Here is an 18,671-nt window from a genome sequence, read left to right as displayed (position 1 = left end):
AGTTACTAAGCTAACTAGGCAATCGTTTCAGAGTTCAGTTCCCCATCTGAGGAAAGAAAGTTATTGAAAAGCTCATCTTATTTATGTTATTGCTTCGTTGTACTTACCTGTGGCTCTAAATTATACTCGTAAATGAATTTAAGACCTGACTTCAGAGCTGGGTTCCACACACCTGAAATCCCAGAAGTAGGGAGGCCAAAGCCAGAGAACTGTGAATTTGAGACAAGCTTGGGCTACACTGTGATTTCAAGGCCTATCTGGGCTATCCAGGGAAACTGTGTCTGTAAACAACAGGGATAACAGCAACAACACTGTCTGCTGTGAGTAGACAGTGTGAGTAGCCTGAGAGAGTGCTCGCTTGGTCAGCACAGACACGTACGGCCCCTGTGCAAGGATTACACGCAAATTTGTTAAGAGCTGTCTCTTTTCTTAACTGGGAAGTGGGATATCATGGGATGAGGGGTTGGTGGAGGGGGTAACCGGGAAGTGGGATATCGTATGAAATGTGAACGTGTGGAATGATTAGTTAAAGAGTCTGAGAGACCCTTCTGAAGGCCCAATGAAGTGAAAGTCTCAGTAGCAGATGCTGACCACTGGCATCCCCACACACGGATGGGAGGGCATTTGCTCAGGAATCTCTGGGCACCCAGAAATGTGGCTGAAGAATCGGCTGCTAACTGTGTTCAGGCTGCAACTGCATCTTTTAGACTAGAAGAAGAGTGGAAGTTCCTACATACACTGATTAAACTTGATTCGCTCAGTGCACAGAAGCTAGAACAGAGATGTTTTGATACCCTGATGTGCATTCATCATTTTCCATCGCCTTAGCAGAAGAAGAGTCTAGAAAATGCCTTTGAAATTTTCATCCATGTATAAATGTTCATTATATCCATCCTCCTGCACTTCCCTCTGTTTGCCCACCAGATCCCCCAAACTGTTTCCCACCCCATTTCTTTTATTTTTTTCTCTATATGCACCAGAGTTGAGGACTGAACCCAGGGCCTTGTGCTTGCTAGGCAAGTGCTCTACTACTGTGCTAAATCCCCAGCCCTGTCCCACGTGATTTCCTGGCCTCTCTTTTTCTAATATAACTGTCATTTCCTCTTCAGAAAGGGGTATAGAGGTCACAGAAGCCACTGCCCATCCTAAAAGAAGAACCATCGATATTTAATATTACCATATTATTTTGCTGTCTCTTACCACCATACACACACATATACACACGATTATATTTTAGTTGAAACTTTTAAATTTATTCTACAATTTCAATTTGGCATACTGCAGGATCACTGTTAGGGATACACACACACACACACACACACACACACACACACACACACACACGGTAGAATATAAGGATGATATGCACAGAATATTCTAGGGTTGGGCAAAAGTGAATCCTTCAGGTTTAAGTGACTACAGTGAAATGGAATGAAGAAACCAGACTAAATTTTGTTGGCTGTTGCCATATATTGCAGAGAAAAATTGTGATCAAAAGGTGCACTTTAAGCCTTAAGCCCCATTTCCCTACATGATTAGTAATAAGATCTACTGAGTGGAAAATTCTACAGTTAGGATGAGCAGAGGAGTCAGGGAGAGAAAGCAGGTTTTTAAAGAAACAGTCAAGAGCTGCTTGTCATGGATCCTTGGCAGGAAGGCTCCTGCTTTTCCAGCCCTTTCCTCTCTGTATGCATCACTTCACAGCACATCTCTCTCACAGCTCAGGGCTGAGTGTCTGCACGCTGACACACTTCCGGTTGTTATCAGGCTCATAGGATGTCAGGAATAGGCTGCCTGCACCCCAAATCGTGTTGCCTCCCACATCCCTCACCCATCCAGCTTCTCATTTTTTCCCTGGAAATGCCAACAATCCAGCAAAAATTCCTACTGCAGGTTAAGATCTCCGTTCTGCGTTTGCTGTTTAACTTCTTCCTTCTCGGTGGATTTTTCAGGTCTGGGAAACTGCATGAGATCCTTCAGGGCTTTGAGGCCTTCAGACTTCCTGTGATACTCCTGGAGGTTGCAATAGCGCTCAAAGAGTTCTTGGTCCTCAGCGCGAGGGCTCTCCTCGCTGAAGACCATCTGATAGCATTTCTCTACTTCCGGGAAATCGATGAGGTCTGAGTAGGAGTTCAGAGGACTTGGCCTCCTCTGAAGAGCCTTATTCATGTACTCCATAGTTAATCTTCTCAGTTCTTCCATAGTCTGTCTTCTCTCACTCTTGTCAGCCTCTCCTGTATTCTGCAGTTGCTTCAGTTTTTCCCTGTAACGGCACATGACCAAGCTGTAGAGGGGACTGTTGTTTGCTGTGGATCTCAGTGCTTTTCCAAGGAATTCAATAGCTCTGTCTAGGTTACCCTTTTTCCTATAGAACTGAGCTGCCTTTTGGAGGACGTCTGTTTGATTAGGACCCTTTTCCAAGGCATCTTCAACCAACCGCTCTGCTTCAGCTTCTTCCCCCATCTTCTGCAGTTTCAGAGCCAGGAGAACCTTCTCGTACTGGTTCTGAGAATTCAACTCCATGGCCTGTTTCAGAGCATCCACAGAGAACTGCTTCTCCGGTTTTTCCTGTAGGCGGTACATGGCAATGGCCATTCCAGCCCTGCACTCTGGATCCTCGGGCTTCTCCTCTAGAGCCTTTTCGAAGCACATCTTAGCTCGTTCATTTCTTCCACACTTTAGGCGTGTCCATCCTTCCTCACAGTCAAGTTCTGGGCATTCCATGCTGTAAGGATTTGCAAACTTTTGGCAAACTTGTCTCACCTTGTCAGCGTACGCCTGAGCTTCTGAGAGCTGGCCAATGCGGTAGTAGATCCAAGCATAGTTTCCCCAGGTGACCAGACATTTAATCTCTGCTCGATCACTGCGCTCTGACTTCCGTAAATCTTCAGCTTGCCCTAAGCATTCCAGGGCGGCCTCGTTCTCACCATCTAGGTGCTTTATATAGGCCAGTAAGTCATACATTGTCGCTTTGTGCTCAGAGTTTAAATTTTCGATCTGGTTACACACCCTGTCTTCCATATGACTTGAGATGCTTCCTTCCTTGAATAAATTCCAGGTGAAATGGCACTTAAGTTGAGGAAGGATTTTTTCCAGAGACTCCTTGTTGACCTCACTGTGGAGAAAACACACATGGTCACCATGATGGGCACCCATACATCTTGTGTATTTTGTGATGGTTAATTTTACATGGGAACTGGACTGAGCCCCAGGACATTGAAAAATTAAGCACCTTCTTTTGGGTGTTGGATTCATACTACAGTGTGAGCTATGGGCTCAAGGATGTTTGTTTTCAGGCCATCCTTTAATTGCTAATCCCTCAGACACGAATCAGCCATTAACATTCAAGTTCTCTTTATGTCTACACCCTGTCCACTCTCCCACCTGCCACCCCTTTGTGGTAGTTCTTGTGAACAGATTCACACAGCCATTGCACAAGGCCTTTTCTACACTCAAGGAATGCTGACTATTTCACCCACAATTAAGTAGTACTCCAATTCCAGCACATATATGAAAAAAAATCTGTGGTCCTTTTAAAATACTTCTATCCCCATGTTTCCTTCTTAGCCTTGTCTTAGAACTATTCATTCAAGAGTTTAGAATTCCCTGCAGTTTTGCATTTTAATCATAACCAAAAGCTAATTGCGATTCAGGACACAAGTATAGGACAGTTTGAGAGGCTGTAATTCCTTGTCCCTGTTCTAGTTACAGGGTAGAAGGTGCAAGCCAGGAAGAGGAGGGAGCCTGATAATGTGCTTCCCAATTCTGAAAAGACAAGTTTCAAAGCTGAACATGGTCATGCGGTCTCAATCCGAGCACTCAGAAGGTAGAAGTAGACTGATATGTGTGGATTTGAGGGCAACCAAGGTGACATGGTGAGTCCCAACTCAGAAAAGAAGAAGAAAGAAAGGAAATTCAAGTTCTCTGAGACTCAGTCATTAGCTGGAGCTTTAGATTACACAGTTATTGGTGAATCCTCTTGATGAGGAGTCTGAATGACAGTAAGATGACCAGGAAGCAGCAACCCACAAAATCTTACTTAGTCTTTTTCAATATAAGAAACTACAGTGGAGATGGAACCCTAGGTGCTGCCTTTTAGGTCTCAGATTTCAAGGGGCAGATTGTTCTGAAAGAAGTGTGACCAGTGCACCTTCAAGGACTTCCCTGGCTTCAGCTCTTCTCTGCTCTGTCCTTACACAGACTGAGTGTGAAGGAGAAAGATGCTGTGTCAGCTGATTTCCTTTGTCAATCTGATCGGATGTATAATTACCATAAAAACGCAGCACATCTAGGAATGTATTTTCAGAAATGGTTAACTGTGAAATAAAACTCTAAGTCTGGATAGCACCCCCTCCATGAGCCAGTGTCCAAGACTAAATAAAAATAAATAAATAATGCAACCTGGGCACCAGTATTCACCTGTCTCTGCCTCCTCACTGAACACAGCGAGACCAGCATTTGCAGTTACCACCATGACTTTGCAGCCATGATTGTACCCTCAATATCTGACCTGCGATAAATTAACGTTTTCTTCCTTAAGCTGCTTTCATTGGGTCTCTTATCACAGCATACTAAGCCATGTAACTAAAGCAGAGAGACAGACATAATACACGAATTGGTAAGTTGGCTTATGGGAAAATTTAGACGTAGGAACATTTAATCTCTAGACACGGAAAGACCGTAACTGACAAAGCTGTACAAAGAACAAGAAAGGCTTTTCATGAACCTTTGCAGGAACCTCAAATCCAGAATGGTCCAGGTGCCCTCCAAGGTCCTTTACTTACACCATTCTGCAATTTATAACATTACTGGGCAAGAGCAGCTCAGGCTACCCCTGTCCTCACAGAATGTAGTGGTAGAGACTCCTGGTCAGCATAATCTCACAGCTCACAGCTGCTTAAATTTTTGCCTTCGACGTAGCCAAACAGCAAGCCCAGCAAAGCCTTTTGTTGAGGCTAGACATTAAGGTTCCGGGCAGGTCAGCTTTCTGGTCAGTCACACTCAGAACTAACACTGATCCTTTCAGAGTCCCCCACTGTAGGAAGGAGTAGGCTAACACAGTTGGAGGTGCATGCCTTTCATTCATTGTGATTCCAGCCAGGTCCTTGCTAAACATTTGTAACCATTCGAGCTGAGGGAAGACAGTCTTTTTTCATAGCTCTCACAGCAGTTAAACAGCCTTCCCTCTGCCATCAATGCTTCTATTCTTTGCTGATAGGTATTTGTCAGGAGCAGCAGTACTTCTTAGTTCTCACTGAGACTCTTCCAATGGCAGGTGTAGTTTAAGTTTTAAAAATCAATGTATTATGATTACTCTTTACTTACCACAAAATGCACTTGTTTTATGGGTATATGTACCCTGAGTCTAGACAATTGTTTATGCTCATGTGCCCCCACCCACACTTGATAGGTCATCGCTGCCATCTCTGAGATGCCTGTGTGTATCTTCATACTCTGTCCTTACCATCTCTAGGTAACCATTGTTCTGCTTGCATAGCTACAAATTAGGCAGAGTTTATATTTTGAGGGGGGATAGTTTTCTACCTGCCCTGCAGCCTTAAACAGTAGCAAAAATCAACTTGAAAGTTTGAGATTTGGTTGCATATGAGAAATGAAAAAGAAAACCCCCAAAGTGCAAAACCCCTTCTCATCTGTAAGAATTGTTTCTTATACCTTAATCATGGAGCGATCCAACATTTCGGCAACATGAATTGAGCTCGCAATACTGATGCCAACTCTCACACTACCTGATCGTGAAGGAATAGTTCCTTTGGAAAGGTACACAGAGACACAGACACACAGGCACAGACACACATGTGAACACACATAAAGAGACACACAGACACAAACACAGAAATACAAACACACACACACACACACACACATTGAACACACAAACACACACACTAGCTTTTAGTGCATTGATCACATTGAATGACACAACAGAAAAGTCCAAAGAGCAATTCCATTAGTTTAGCTTTGAGCCCAACTTTGTGCTTGAGTGTGTCTATAAATCTTCTCCAGGGCTGTCCAGTGAGCAGTTTTAGAAGCTGCAGAGTACTTCAATGCACACAGAGAAGTAATAACTAAAGGTTCCACTAATAAAAGTCGTGCTAATTCAGGTGTGTTGAATCTACAAGCAACCAGATAACCTAGGACACTTCTGTGCACTGAGCGACAGTTTATCATTTAAGGTGGAGAACCAGAGATTGCACTGACCTCATGACGGCGATCTGTTTCTATGCTGCTGTGAAAAGCTGGGTGTGGGCTGAACAGTTCAGAAATCTCAGTTCACCGAAAGTGGGCACTCAGACGATTATATAAGGGGGCAGAGGGTGGGGGAGAAACTCATCAGCTGATGTCCTGCTGTTTCTCATGACTCACGTTTGTGAAAGGGAAGTGGAAACTAGAAACTGAAACAGACTTAAAATCAACCAGAAGAGGAAAACAAAACTTACTACTGAGATCTTCTATGTCCTGGACACAAAACTTTATGTAAGCTCTGAGCCCGTGGCGTCAGAGGGTGGGGAGGCATTTCCTGGAGCGTGACACTGCATCTGGGAAGAAGAAGAAGGTTTTCCACAAAGTCTCTAGGGTACTCTGACAGTCGTTTCTGGGGCCACATGAAAGAAACTATTCTAAAATCTCTTGAGGGAACAATAGTAGTTTCCCTCTGTGTTCCCTTGTGGGAGAGAGTTTTCAATCCTGTTTTTTTCCTGGAGGATAATCGAACCAATGCTTTTGTTTTATGCTACACTGAATTCAAGTAGCAAAACACCAGGGGAATTTGCTGTGCCTTTTAGTTCCTAGAGGTCTGCGATGACCATTTCCTGTATACCAGTTCTGGAATGGAATTATTATGTGCATAACTGCCTCCTGGGTGGGAGAACAGATTTGTGATAAAGTCAAAGAATTCTGCTTTGAATTATGAGGTCATGTGGAAGTAGAAGGTAGAGTAGACCAATTTTTAGCTACTGATTTGCTGATTTACTTAACGATTTGCTTAAAGGAAGGCTTTTTTTCCTGTTCGTCTGCTAAACATGAAGTCACTTGCTCCTTGAGACAAAATGACCTGGAGAAACAACTAAAAACATTGGCTCATGGCTCTTCACAACCTGCATGTTGCCTCACATGGTTCTGTAAAATCTTGCCTGCTTCTTTGCCCCACCTTGTTGTTTTAGAGAATGGTATGAAAATGAAGCTGTACTCAAGACTGAGGTCTTTCAGGAGCTCTCCTAGCCACGGTCCATTAGTCAGCATATCTTCTCTTTCATGTGGTCTCATTGGCATCGAAGCACCTGTTCCAGAAAGGTTTCCACATACTGTCACCATAACGATTGGTAAAAGGTTTGATAAAAGCCCCTAGTCATGACATTAATGCCCATAAGCACTCCGAGTCTGGTTAGCCTGGCTTGTTAGAAAAGAAATGGATTGGTAATTAGGAGTGTGCTTCTTTTCAGCCCGAAACAGCCAAAAGCAGACTCAGCTCACAAAGCAAACCTGTCACTGGAAGAGAGTTCCAGTTCAGAGATCACTGCCATGTGTCAGGAAGGTGGCATGAACTCAGTCAGCTGTGCAGTTCTGGTTCCCTGTTTCATGTAGCAACTTGCTCCTCTTACTGGTGTGAGAGGTAAGGCGTGAGAAGACACGCCTGTTTGACCCACTGAACTTGCCTTTAGCCTATGCTTTGAAAGGCTTCGGTTAGAAAAATCCACAAAAAGTCTAAAGTTTTCAGAGATCTCATTTCATTTTGTGCCTAAGAACTCAATGCCTGATTTTGGTCCAGAGGGACTTGAAATGGTGAAATACAAGCCCAAGGAGGACGGGCCTGCATCCTTTTCCCTGTCTGCTCTGATTAATAGAAAACTGTACGTTGGACATTTGTGCACTGTGTGTTGTTATTAGAGATGTTGCTTTAGCGGTGCAGAAATGGTCTGAGCAACAGAAGTGGTTAAGTCAGGCATAGGGCACATTGACCCAGTTGTTTCCTCTTGGAAGAATAAAGGAGGTCATGATTGACTGGCTGGTTGCTTGATGGATTGGCTGACAGATCAATTGATTTTCTCTCTCTTTCTCCCTCTCTGTTCCATTAACTCTCTTCTTTGTGCATGTGTATGCGCGCGCGTGTGTGTGTGTGTGTGTGTGTGTGTGTGTGTGTGTGTGTGTGTGTGTGTGTACCACTGTATAGAGGACAAGAGAGGCCATACTGTCCCCTGGAGCTTGAGTTATACGTGGTTCAGCTGCTCATCTTGGATGGTCAAACTAAACTCAGGTTCTGTTGACGGATGAGAGATCTCTCCAACCCTACCCAGAATCTAACATAACTGATATTCTCTACCACAGTAAGATGAGTTCTGCACATTCTTCATTCTTATTTTATTCTAGTTTCTGGCTTAGGACACACATTTGATTTTGTCCTGTATTAGTAACAGTTGCATGCCATTTGTTGTCACCAATAATTTTCCCCATTATTGGAACAAAAAAATTTATTGTAGTAAAATAAAAGTCTCTCCTTTCAAAAAAAAACCGTGCAAAAGTGAAAAGTTCATTTCAAAGGAATAGAAGAAACGTTTAAATGCAAAGGATCCATGAGAGCTCCGCTCTTCTGAGAATATTTCCTCAGCTTGTGCGTCTTCTCAGCCCTGAGCTAGCTGAATAGTCCTGTTATTTCACATTACACACTGACATGTGTTTAAGAGAACGTGAGTCACGGGATACACAGTCATAGTTAGGCGCTTTCACAATGTCTTCAATTGTGATAAAGAAGGTGCGTCTCTTGAACAGGAGGCCATAAACACCAATTCACATCTTTGGCCTTGCTTCAGAAATAGTCTTGTTCAGTTGAAGAAGGCAACAGTCTGCCTGTCTTATTTGGATAAATGGAGTAGCAAGATGTAGCAAAGATTTATCTTGCTCAAAATCAAGCATCTGGAGGTCACGAATGCTTGGTACTGTTTTCTGAGCTAAATATTATTGAAGGAAAAGAGTTTATTTGCTGTCAGTCCCATTGACACTCTATGCACAAGGTAATAGCATGAAGGCAAGAAGGAAATTCCCTCTAGACAATCTTCATTATAGCAAGCCCAAAGCTATGTCCTCCTCACATGTGGGACGTCATTTTAGCCATTTAGTAGGATGTTAAGCTGACATGTTCAAGATTTTACTATCTGTGCTCACATGTTTATTGTAACATTATTCAAATAGTCAGACTATGGAACCAAACCAGATGTCCATCAGTATATGAATGGATAAAGGAAATATGGTCTGAATGTAATACATATGTACAAACACAGACACATGTTCATATATAAAGGAGTACTCACACACAGAGAAGTATACACACAATAGAACAGACAAGCACATAATGATGGAAAACACAGCATGTGTGTGCATGCGTGTGTGCACAAACACACACACACACACACACACACACACACACACACACACACACACTGGAATAGTACTACATCTTTATAACTGAGGGCAAATTAATATTTGTAAAAGATTTATTTTAGTACATATTTATGTAGTATGTGTGTGTGTTTCTGTCTGTCTGTCTGTCTGTCCACAGTGTATGGCTGTCTCCAGAGGCAAAAAAGACCACCACATTCCCTGGAGTTGGACTTGCAAGTGGTCATGAGCCACCTGCTATGGGTGCTGGCAACTGAATGGAGGAGCAGGAAGCACTCTTAACTTTGGAATCATCCCACTAAACTTAGTCTAATGACAGACATTGGTAAAGGGGAAGCCGAGAGGCTTTCCAAGGGCTCTTGACTAGATTGTCATCTGTGCACACAGTTGAGGACATCATGCAGCAGATCCAGTACTACAAGGATCGCAGGAATTTCCAGCCTCGAGGTGAAGTGGAATTTCTATGAAAAGGATTCATCCAACTCAGAAATGATACGAATGCAGGCATGCTCTATTTTTTTTTTAATTACAGAGGAGGGCATCAGAGAGGCCTTGGAGTTGCTGTGATTCGTTCATTCGTTCCATATTGTCTTTGACAGAATTGGCCCGCAGTTTCCTATAGAAGAACTATTTGGCATTTGGTTTCACAAACCTTTCATAAACCCCATTTTGAGCTCCAGTTTTGAGTTCTTGGATTAGGTAGCTGAAGGGAGGTGCTGTATACAGCTGAGAGAACCTACTACCTGTTGCACTTAGGCATATCTAAGGGTCTCAGTCAGATTTCCTCTTTTGTCTCCCTTGCAAATGTGCAATTCTCAGCAACTAGGCAGCCATACTCTAGGTCATAAGGAAAATTTCTGGCTTGTTAAGTCTGTATCCCTTCCCTGAAATGGGGGCAGTGATGTGGAAATGAGCACCTAGATGCTGTAGTCTTTAATTGGAACCATCATTCCTAGGTTGGTGCCTGGGGCTGGTGGTGCACATTGGAGGGATGCTGAAAAAATAGTGTCATCGGGACTGGAACACTTCCAAGGCTTCTGCTCTCACTGGGTGAATATAGTACGAATCTACTGGCATGGAGTGATCTGGTTTGGATATGGAATGTTCCCCCAAAGGCTCCCACATTGAAGGCGTGAACCCAAGCTGATGAATTTAATCAGTCAGAGGTAATTAAGTCGGGGGGGGGGGGCTTTGAGAGTTCAGTCCACTGATAAGTTCTTAATTTGATGGCTTCACTGGAAAGTGACAGTAACTGTGGATGAAGCAGGTCACTGAATTCTACTTAGATATGATACTCTATCTCAAGCCATTTGTTGCTTCTAGTACTGCCCGCAGCATGTTCCAGTGTTGCCACAATCCCAGAGAATACAGGACCAACAAACCACGGTTCTAACTTCTGAGAACATCAGCCCAATAAGCCCTCCCTCTTCTCACTATTTCTCTCTGGGATTTGTCACAGCAAGGACAAACTCATGGGAGTGGCAGGATGGGTGGGACATGACATCATGACTCAGTCCTCCGTTCAGGGACCAACTCTGAGCTGAGGCACACTGGGGAAACTTTTCACTGACCAGAGTTCCTATTTGAAAGCAAGCTGGAGATGAGAGAAGTTTTCCTGTCTTCTTCACTCACACAGACACTCCTGAGAATATCTCTGGCTGGGATTAGTACTCATGGAATGCCAAGCCATTGCAGGGACTCCAGGGGCATACAGAAGCAGGTTTGTGGTCACGCGGTGTTGATCTGTAAGGTTTGGACCAAGAGAAACAGCAGCTAAGGTGTCTTGGTTTTAACAGGCTTGTTTGCTAGCACATAGGGGAGCTTTTCTGGGGACTTATCACTTACCTTGGAGAATACATAAGAGATGTGAGCAGGTCACCAAATCAGGTCTGGAGAGACCAGGGGACTCACAGCAGGAGAGCACACAGTGCCAACTGCACACACAGGCTCATTTTTATTGTTACAGCTCCCCTGATAACAGAGATATAGGTTTGCATTCATCACTGAAGCCAGAGGCCTTAATAATGGGCCCGCATGTACAAGGGTTATTAAAAGCACAACTATGCAGTTTTACTTCAGAAAAACACCTGGGACCACCATTTGATTTAACTATTCTCTGTAAATTGAGGAAGACTTCAGGCATTTCTGTGTCCCTGCCCACATTTGCTGGTACCCAAGATTCCCTTCTTGAAAATGTTCCTTTCATAAATTTGTTCCATCCTCAGATATCCTTATGGAGGGAAATACCATTCCCTGAAGGATGTGGTCAAGTCATGTCCTAAACTCCTTCCGTGGTCTCTGATTGGTTCCTACCTTGAATTCCTGTCTTGGTTTCCCTCAACAACAGACCGTATCTTGTAAACTAAATAAACCTTTTAAATCCTAAGTTGCTTTGGTCTGTGTTTGATCATGACAATAGGAAAGCAACCTAGGAGCTAAGTCAAGACAGAATGTTGCCCAGTACACCAGAGGTATAATATCAGAAGAGAAGAGATGTGTAATGTTACTCTTTATTATCTGCACTTGAGTCTAAAAAAGCGAAGGTACAGTACAGTTCCAGAGCATAGTTTAATGTTCCATCATGCATTATTTATAAACAACATTTGTTATTTTTCCAGAAATTCAAATGGCAAATATCAATGGACTTAATGCATAGAGAATATTTGAATTTTTAAAATATCATAGACCATTATTACAGCTGTTGGAATGTTTAGTTTTAACAATCTGAGACTCATATATGTTTTAATTGCTAAATAAGATGTTCATGGATACATAAAGACAAGCTAATGCCAGTAGAGAAACATTTTTGTATCCCGGAATGTAGCTGACAGTTCTTAGGCTGGGCCACTTGACTCTGTTGATTCATACCAACCTCAATACTTAGGCCCTTCAAGATCTGCCTAGGAAATGGCAGTTGTCAAATTTTTGGTGTTTCTATAGTTTTTTTTCCAGAGTTAAGAGAATTTTTTATATTCCTCCATGTGCCACATTTCTAATGGAAGAAAACAACTCAACCTCCAATACCCATGTCATTTCTAAGTCTCTCCACCTAAGCTTCAGTCCAAGTTATTCTTCCAGCCAGCTGCCTTCCTGGCATCTGCAATATGGGTCCAATGTAGCATTTTGGAATAAAATAAGTGTTCATTTGACAGGGAAAGCTTCCTAACAGTGACTATAAACATTTCCCTTGGGAGTTTATAATCAGCAAGTATAAATCGGCAATCCCTTCATCCCCAGTGAAGTTTCCACACACTTGAAATAAATGTTTATATGAATTGTCAGGATGGGAGACAGAATCCCCCTTCTTTTCATATAACAACATAGTCATAGGAGAAAAGAGTGGCTAAGAAGTCTCCTTGTCTGCCTTCTGGAAGTCTGCCTCTGAGCTAATGGAACAGTTAAACTCATGTGTGTGAGACGCCATAGATTGAGGAGTGGCTGGTAAACTGGAGAAATGATTTGGCCCCACAGCTTTTGTTGTTTGTTTGTTTTTAGACCTGGGACTCACTATTGAATTTCTATTTTGAGCTCAATTAATATTGGACATTATTTTGTTAGTCTCAAATTTATTCAATAAAGCAAAATCACCACCTTCTCTCTCTCTCTCTCTCTCTCTCTCTCTCTCTCTCTCTGTGTGTGTGTGTGTGTGTGTGTGTGTGTGTGTGTGTGTGTTAATAGTGGTTATATAGACATATCTACACTCAAACTAGCAAGGCAAATATATGTAGTCATTAAGTATTACATTTATAATTCCCATCACCCACCACCACCACCCCTTCCAGGTCATGTTCAGGCTGACCTCAAGCTTACTGTAATCCTCCTGTCTCAGTTCCCAAGTGCTAGGATCACAGTCCCGAGCCACAGTCCCTGGCTCCTCAGCCTTTTGATGGACATTGTAGAGCAGGGCTGTGCAACATCTCAAGTAATTCAAGGGTGGAACACTCACCCATGTGAGGAATTTGGCTGCTTTGAATAAATACAGCATCAAACTCCAGGCAAGCTGGGGGGGGGTGATTAAAGAATTACTACTGTGGAAACTATTTTAAAGAAATAGAACCCTACGCTGTTTGCTAAGATCCTACATCTCTCCCTGCGTTTGGTCCCTCTCTCAGACACCCCATGATCCAGCAATTCAGGTGCTAAAACCTGACAGCAGAATTCCCCAAAATTCTGACGAATACTATTAGTCAGAATGACAGACCATGCTTGGTCCATGGAGTTGTTAAGTATTTTAAATGGCAGCTTGGTAAGGGTTTGCGGTTTCCTTCTAGCAGTAAGCCTGCCACTGTGTCACTAGTTTTCATTCCAAAGATGCTGAAGGGACCCGGTTTCCAGGGTCCTCTTCTCCCTCCGAGGCTTTATCAGCTCCCTGACCTTCTCTATGCTCCCTAAGGAATGCCAAGATGCGCAAGGCCTCAGGATCAGATTCATCTCTAGAAAGCCGCCTTAGAGCAAGTTTTCGAAGTTTGTCTCTCATCTTTCCTTTAGGCTTTGATTCCCGATTTATTTTCACACCCTCCATATAGTGGTAGATGGCTCTGTCTTCACACTTCCTTTCGTAGAACTGAAAGTTGCCATACCGTAGATGGAGTAACTGTTTAGGGAGGGGACGGAGGTCCTTGTTGAATTCTTTCTGGAAGTAATAATCGGCTTCTTCATACTGCTTTGTTGTGACATAAAGGCCGGCGAGGTGACTACAGGAATTTTCGATCATCTCCTTGATATCCTCTGCTTTCCGTAAGTGATTCAGTGCTGGTTGTATCAGTGCCTCTAACTTCTCCCTATTTCCATTAGATGTGGTTTCTTCGGTGTTCAGTATGTGAAGGACTTTTGACCTGTAACAGCACCCAAGGTAGTAATGCACATAAGCATTGTTGGGCATGGATTCCAAAGCCTTTTTAAGCAACTGTATTGCTCTGTCTGTGTCATGTACCTTGACGTAAAACTTGGCTGCACCAAGCATTGTATCTATTGCACTTGGGTCCTTCTTCAAGGCTTCTTCAACTAGCTCCTTTGCTCGGTTTTCATGCACCTCCTCAAGTTTCATTGCCAAGAGGACTTTAACATACGTGTTGTCAGGAGACAGGCTAATGGCTTGCTCCAGAGAGTCAATATAGTCATTGGATGCTGGCCAGTCATCCAGACGGTAGTTTGCAATGGCCCATCCAGAAGTGGATTCTGGGTTCTTTGGGTCCTTTTCCAGAGCCTTCTCGAAGCACACCTTCATTCTCTCATTTTGGTTCTTGGTACACTTTAGTCGGGCCCACCCCTCCTCACAGTCAAGCACAGGATTCTCAATCCTGTAGGGACTGGAGAACTTCTTACAGACCTGTTTCACCTTGTCCAGATACTCCTGAGCTTTGGACAGCTGGCCCATGTGATAGTAAACCCAAGCATAGTTTCCCCAGGTGACCAGACTTTTGATTTCTATTTGATCAGGATGTTGTTGCCGGATGAAGTCTTCGGCTTCCCCTAAGCATTTCAGTGCTGCCTCATTTAGACCTCTGCAATGCTTAACATAGGCCAGTAGGTTGCACATGGTGGCTTTAAACTCACTGTTCTGAAACTCATCTTTGTTAAACACCCTGTCCTCAAACTCATCCAAGGACTCGTCTTCTGCTCTCAGGTTCCAGGTGAAGTGGCATTTGAGCTGCTGTAGACTGCTCTCCAATGATTCCTTACTGGCTGTACTGTGGGACAGAGAGAAGGAAAGAAACAGTCAATTTGAAAACACACCGCCTGTTCACCTGGCAAAGAGTGAGATCCCAGGAAATGTTCTCCTTCTAAACGGTTTTAGTCTAGCCGTGAGCAAGGACCATGGGCTCCTTTCCTTTCTTCAGTGTTGGGCATGTCTGACTTACTGCATGGGGAAGTGAGGGCCTGCCCATTACAGGCAATAGGACCAACAGAAGGAGGGGTCAGCCCTAGGTGGAGGTTGGGTTTTCTTGAAAGATTGCTTCTGTGAGGTAGCTCTTCTCTTTGCTTTGGAAGGTCTTTGGGCTCCCTTGAACCTCCCACACCAGTATTCCCACTTTCATTTTTATATCACATGGGCTCTTGGCCCCTCCTCTCCCCTCTCTCTTAATATCTCTTTTCTGTCTTGTCCTGATCCTATTTCTACTTTCATGACATCTGCACACATTCGCACAAATACATATATGCAAAGCTAAGATTTACCTATGAAAGAGAACAGGCAATGTTTGTTTTTCCGGATCACGATTTTCTTACTTAGTATGATATTTTTCTAGTTCTATCCATTTTGCTGCAAATTGCATGATTTCATTTTTTCTTTTAAAAGTACATTTTTAATTAAAATATAAGCAAGTCTCTTTCCCCTTCAGCTCATTTGTCTCTCCCTCAAACCCCTCCTATTTTTCCCCACCCTCAAATTAATAGCCTCTTTTTCTTTGAGTAGTGTGTGTGTGTGTGTGTGTGTGTGTGTGTGTGTTATGCATGCACAAACCTAATAAATATAATTTGCTGACCCCACCTTTTGCTGTTTGTACGTATGTGGTTTTCGGGCTGAATATTTTGTATTGAATAACAAATTTGGTAGCTCATCCTTGGGAGAGGCTAATTCTTTTTTTTTCTTAATGGCTGAATAAAATTCTGTTGTATGAACCACATATTCTTAATTCATTCATCAGTTGTTGCACATCTAGGTTGATGCCATTTCCTTGCTTTTGTAAGAAAACATTCTTTTTGAAAAAAATCATGGCTGAGTAAATATCACTAGGATATGTACTAGGATTAAAGTATTTTGGGTATCTACTCATTTTAACTGCTGTGTCTTATTTTTAATCATTCTTTATTTTTTTTGCTCATTTTATCATCTTTGGAATATTTCACCTATTAATTGTATTATACCTGTTAGCAAAGTCTCAAACTTTTATTTCTGAATGCAGTGTAGTCCCCATCCCCTCCTCCATGTGTACTTCTTAGACTGGTGATTCCTCACATAGGTAATGGATTATTAATACTTTTTCATTTTTGTTTTAATTTCCCTTCAAAATTTATTCTTCTCTCTTAGGTTTATATTTTACAGGTAGGATAGGAAGCAGGGCTGGAGGGGAGGCTTTATAGGCATCTTGCTCCTTTTCTTGACAGGGAGAACTTTTTTTTCAGGTACCCTGTGACTCTTAGAGATTTTCCCATCCTGTAAGATTCCCTTCAGTCTCACCTCGATAAGCGAATAAGCAGAAAAGAAACTAACCCAGCACCGAAGCCTCTGGAACGCTGTGGGGTCTCACATATTCCTCCCGCGCTGTGCGCAGGTCATCTGTAAATTCTAACCGGTTCTCACTTGTTAGGTCGCCAGATGCAAAGCCACGTCAAGTGACAAGGGTTGCATCTGAACTGGATTGACTCTCTCCAACCCCTGTCGTTAAATTGTTATGTTACACCTTGCAAACCACCAATGCTTTGGTTGGGCCAGGTTCAGGTTACAAGATAGGAAGTAGATCTGAGTGGCAGTTGTTAACTTACAGGCAGGCAGTTCCACTAGGCTCCTCCCAGGGACCTAGCAGTGGCTCAGGTTATTACCTGCTGCCACCAGATGCCCCCTCCATGTGTGAGCTGAGTAGAAATGGTTGCCAGCTGCCACTCTATCACTCTCTGTTCTCACATGTTCCTGCTCTCCCTCCCTCCCTCTCTCCTCTCTCCCTCCCTTCCTCCCTACCTCTCTCCCTTTCTTTGTTCTCTGTCCCCCCCTTCTCTGCCCCCATGGCTCTGCTTCTGTCTGTCTGCCTCTAACCCTCCCCCCAGGTCCTCACTCCCCTCCTTTCCCGAAAATAAACTCCCTTCAGACCAGATCTGATGCATGACATGATTTCTCGGGGGACACCTTGGCACGGGCCCTCCAAATACTCCCTTGTCACATTCCATTTCATAACATCATTGAGTAAGAGGAGCTAGTTTCTTCCTATGCTCTTTAGTTAACAACCCTGATGCAATTCTGAGTTTAATTGGGCAATTCCAGATTATCGGGGTTAGTAGTCTAAATACAACTTTGAGAGTAAAGAAATCTAAAAAGGGAATACTTCCGTTCAATAATATTCTTGCGTTTCCCCCTGACACATCTTTCCAAGAAGCCCCTGCTAGACCTCAGCTCTCAGTGACCAGGTGAGCAGATCTGGGCTGGAGGAGATCACTGAGCAGATTTCTGACTTATATACAGCTATAGAGACAGAGGTGTAAAAATACTAACATCAATGTGACTATAGAGACAGAGGAATACAAATACTAACACAGGACTGGCCTCTCTTGGGACTGTGGCTCTTTAGAATTTGCATGTGTCATCAAGGTTGACTGCATTTCCCACACCACCAGAAAAAGTGAAGACTTACCTCATGACTGCTGTGTGACTGTTTGTGGTGTCGGTGTCTGTGTCTCTGGAAGCACACTCAACTGCTGTGTCACTGGCGCGCTGTGTCAAAGCACTCAGCCCAGGGCTGGCAGCAGGCACTCTCCAGGCAAGCTCTTCCTCTGCCTTCTAATGAAATGCTACAGACCCATATATAACAGTAGCTGCTGGTTTCTTTTCCTGTTTCTGTGCAGCTGACTCCAAAGACGACGAGAAACTGAAACCGGAAAGTTGCACTGATGTCACTTTTTATGGACAAAAGGGTTGAAAAAGAGCCTGACTCCTCCCCCCACCCCAAAGAAAAGAAATTGAAATCAGAAAGTCATATTGATGTCACTTTTTATGGACAAAAGGGTTGAAAAAAGAGCCAAGCGTGTAAGCGTGTGCAACACACACACACACACACACACACACACACACACACAAGCAAGCAAGCGCGTGCACGGCACCCTGTCTCATAGAGACCAACATATCCATCCTCACTCTAGCATCCTCATGATCCAGGGAAGAAAGAGTTTCTATTTCACAGAGCAGGGCTTTGTGTCTGTTTTATCTGCTCAACTGAAGCCCCTTTCCTTCAAGGAGAAGGGCACACTGCATGACTGGGCAGGGATTCCGAATGCAGACCTTCAAAGAATGGACTCAGCTCCAAGCTGATGTTTATCTATCTGCATTTCTATGCTGCTCCCCAGGAGAGATTACTCTCAGCCCCCGCTTTCAGGGTCTCCTGCTTTGAACTGAGAGTAATACTGAGTCCATGGAGGGCATGCTCTAGAATTATGACTGGCACCGAGTAACTAGTATAATTAGTAGCCAAAAGTTTTGGACGTTTGCTTTTTTCCAGAGCCCGAAATTCTCCGATCCCCTTTGACCTGTCATAATCACTAACATTTCTGAG

General features: G+C 43.4%; 3 protein-coding genes across 3 annotated transcripts in view; 1 reads left to right on the top strand and 2 right to left on the bottom strand.

Annotated features, from left to right (window-relative positions):
• Positions 1-18,671, top strand: part of Lipa (lipase A, lysosomal acid type) — a 121,325-nt gene that overhangs the window by 25,149 nt on the left and 77,505 nt on the right. The window lies entirely within an intron of this gene.
• Ifit3 (interferon-induced protein with tetratricopeptide repeats 3) lies at positions 1,232-6,375 on the bottom strand. Its single transcript, NM_001007694.3, has 2 exons — positions 6,220-6,375; positions 1,232-3,115 (listed from the first exon to the last, which is right to left on the bottom strand). The coding sequence occupies exons 1-2, from the start codon at positions 6,222-6,224 to the stop codon at positions 1,885-1,887; spliced, it is 1,236 nt and encodes a 411-aa protein (NP_001007695.1). The 5' UTR covers positions 6,225-6,375; the 3' UTR covers positions 1,232-1,884.
• Positions 11,908-17,972, bottom strand: Ifit2 (interferon-induced protein with tetratricopeptide repeats 2). Its single transcript, NM_001024753.1, has 2 exons — positions 17,757-17,972; positions 11,908-15,101 (listed from the first exon to the last, which is right to left on the bottom strand). The coding sequence occupies exons 1-2, from the start codon at positions 17,759-17,761 to the stop codon at positions 13,712-13,714; spliced, it is 1,395 nt and encodes a 464-aa protein (NP_001019924.1). The 5' UTR covers positions 17,762-17,972; the 3' UTR covers positions 11,908-13,711.

This window comes from Rattus norvegicus, chromosome 1, assembly GCF_021556685.1.
Source record: "Rattus norvegicus strain SHRSP/BbbUtx chromosome 1, alternate assembly SHRSP_T2T, whole genome shotgun sequence".
Lineage (NCBI taxonomy): Eukaryota > Metazoa > Chordata > Mammalia > Rodentia > Muridae > Rattus > Rattus norvegicus.
The sequence above is the reverse complement of the archived record's forward strand: the minus strand, read 5'-3'. Positions and strand labels throughout refer to the sequence as shown.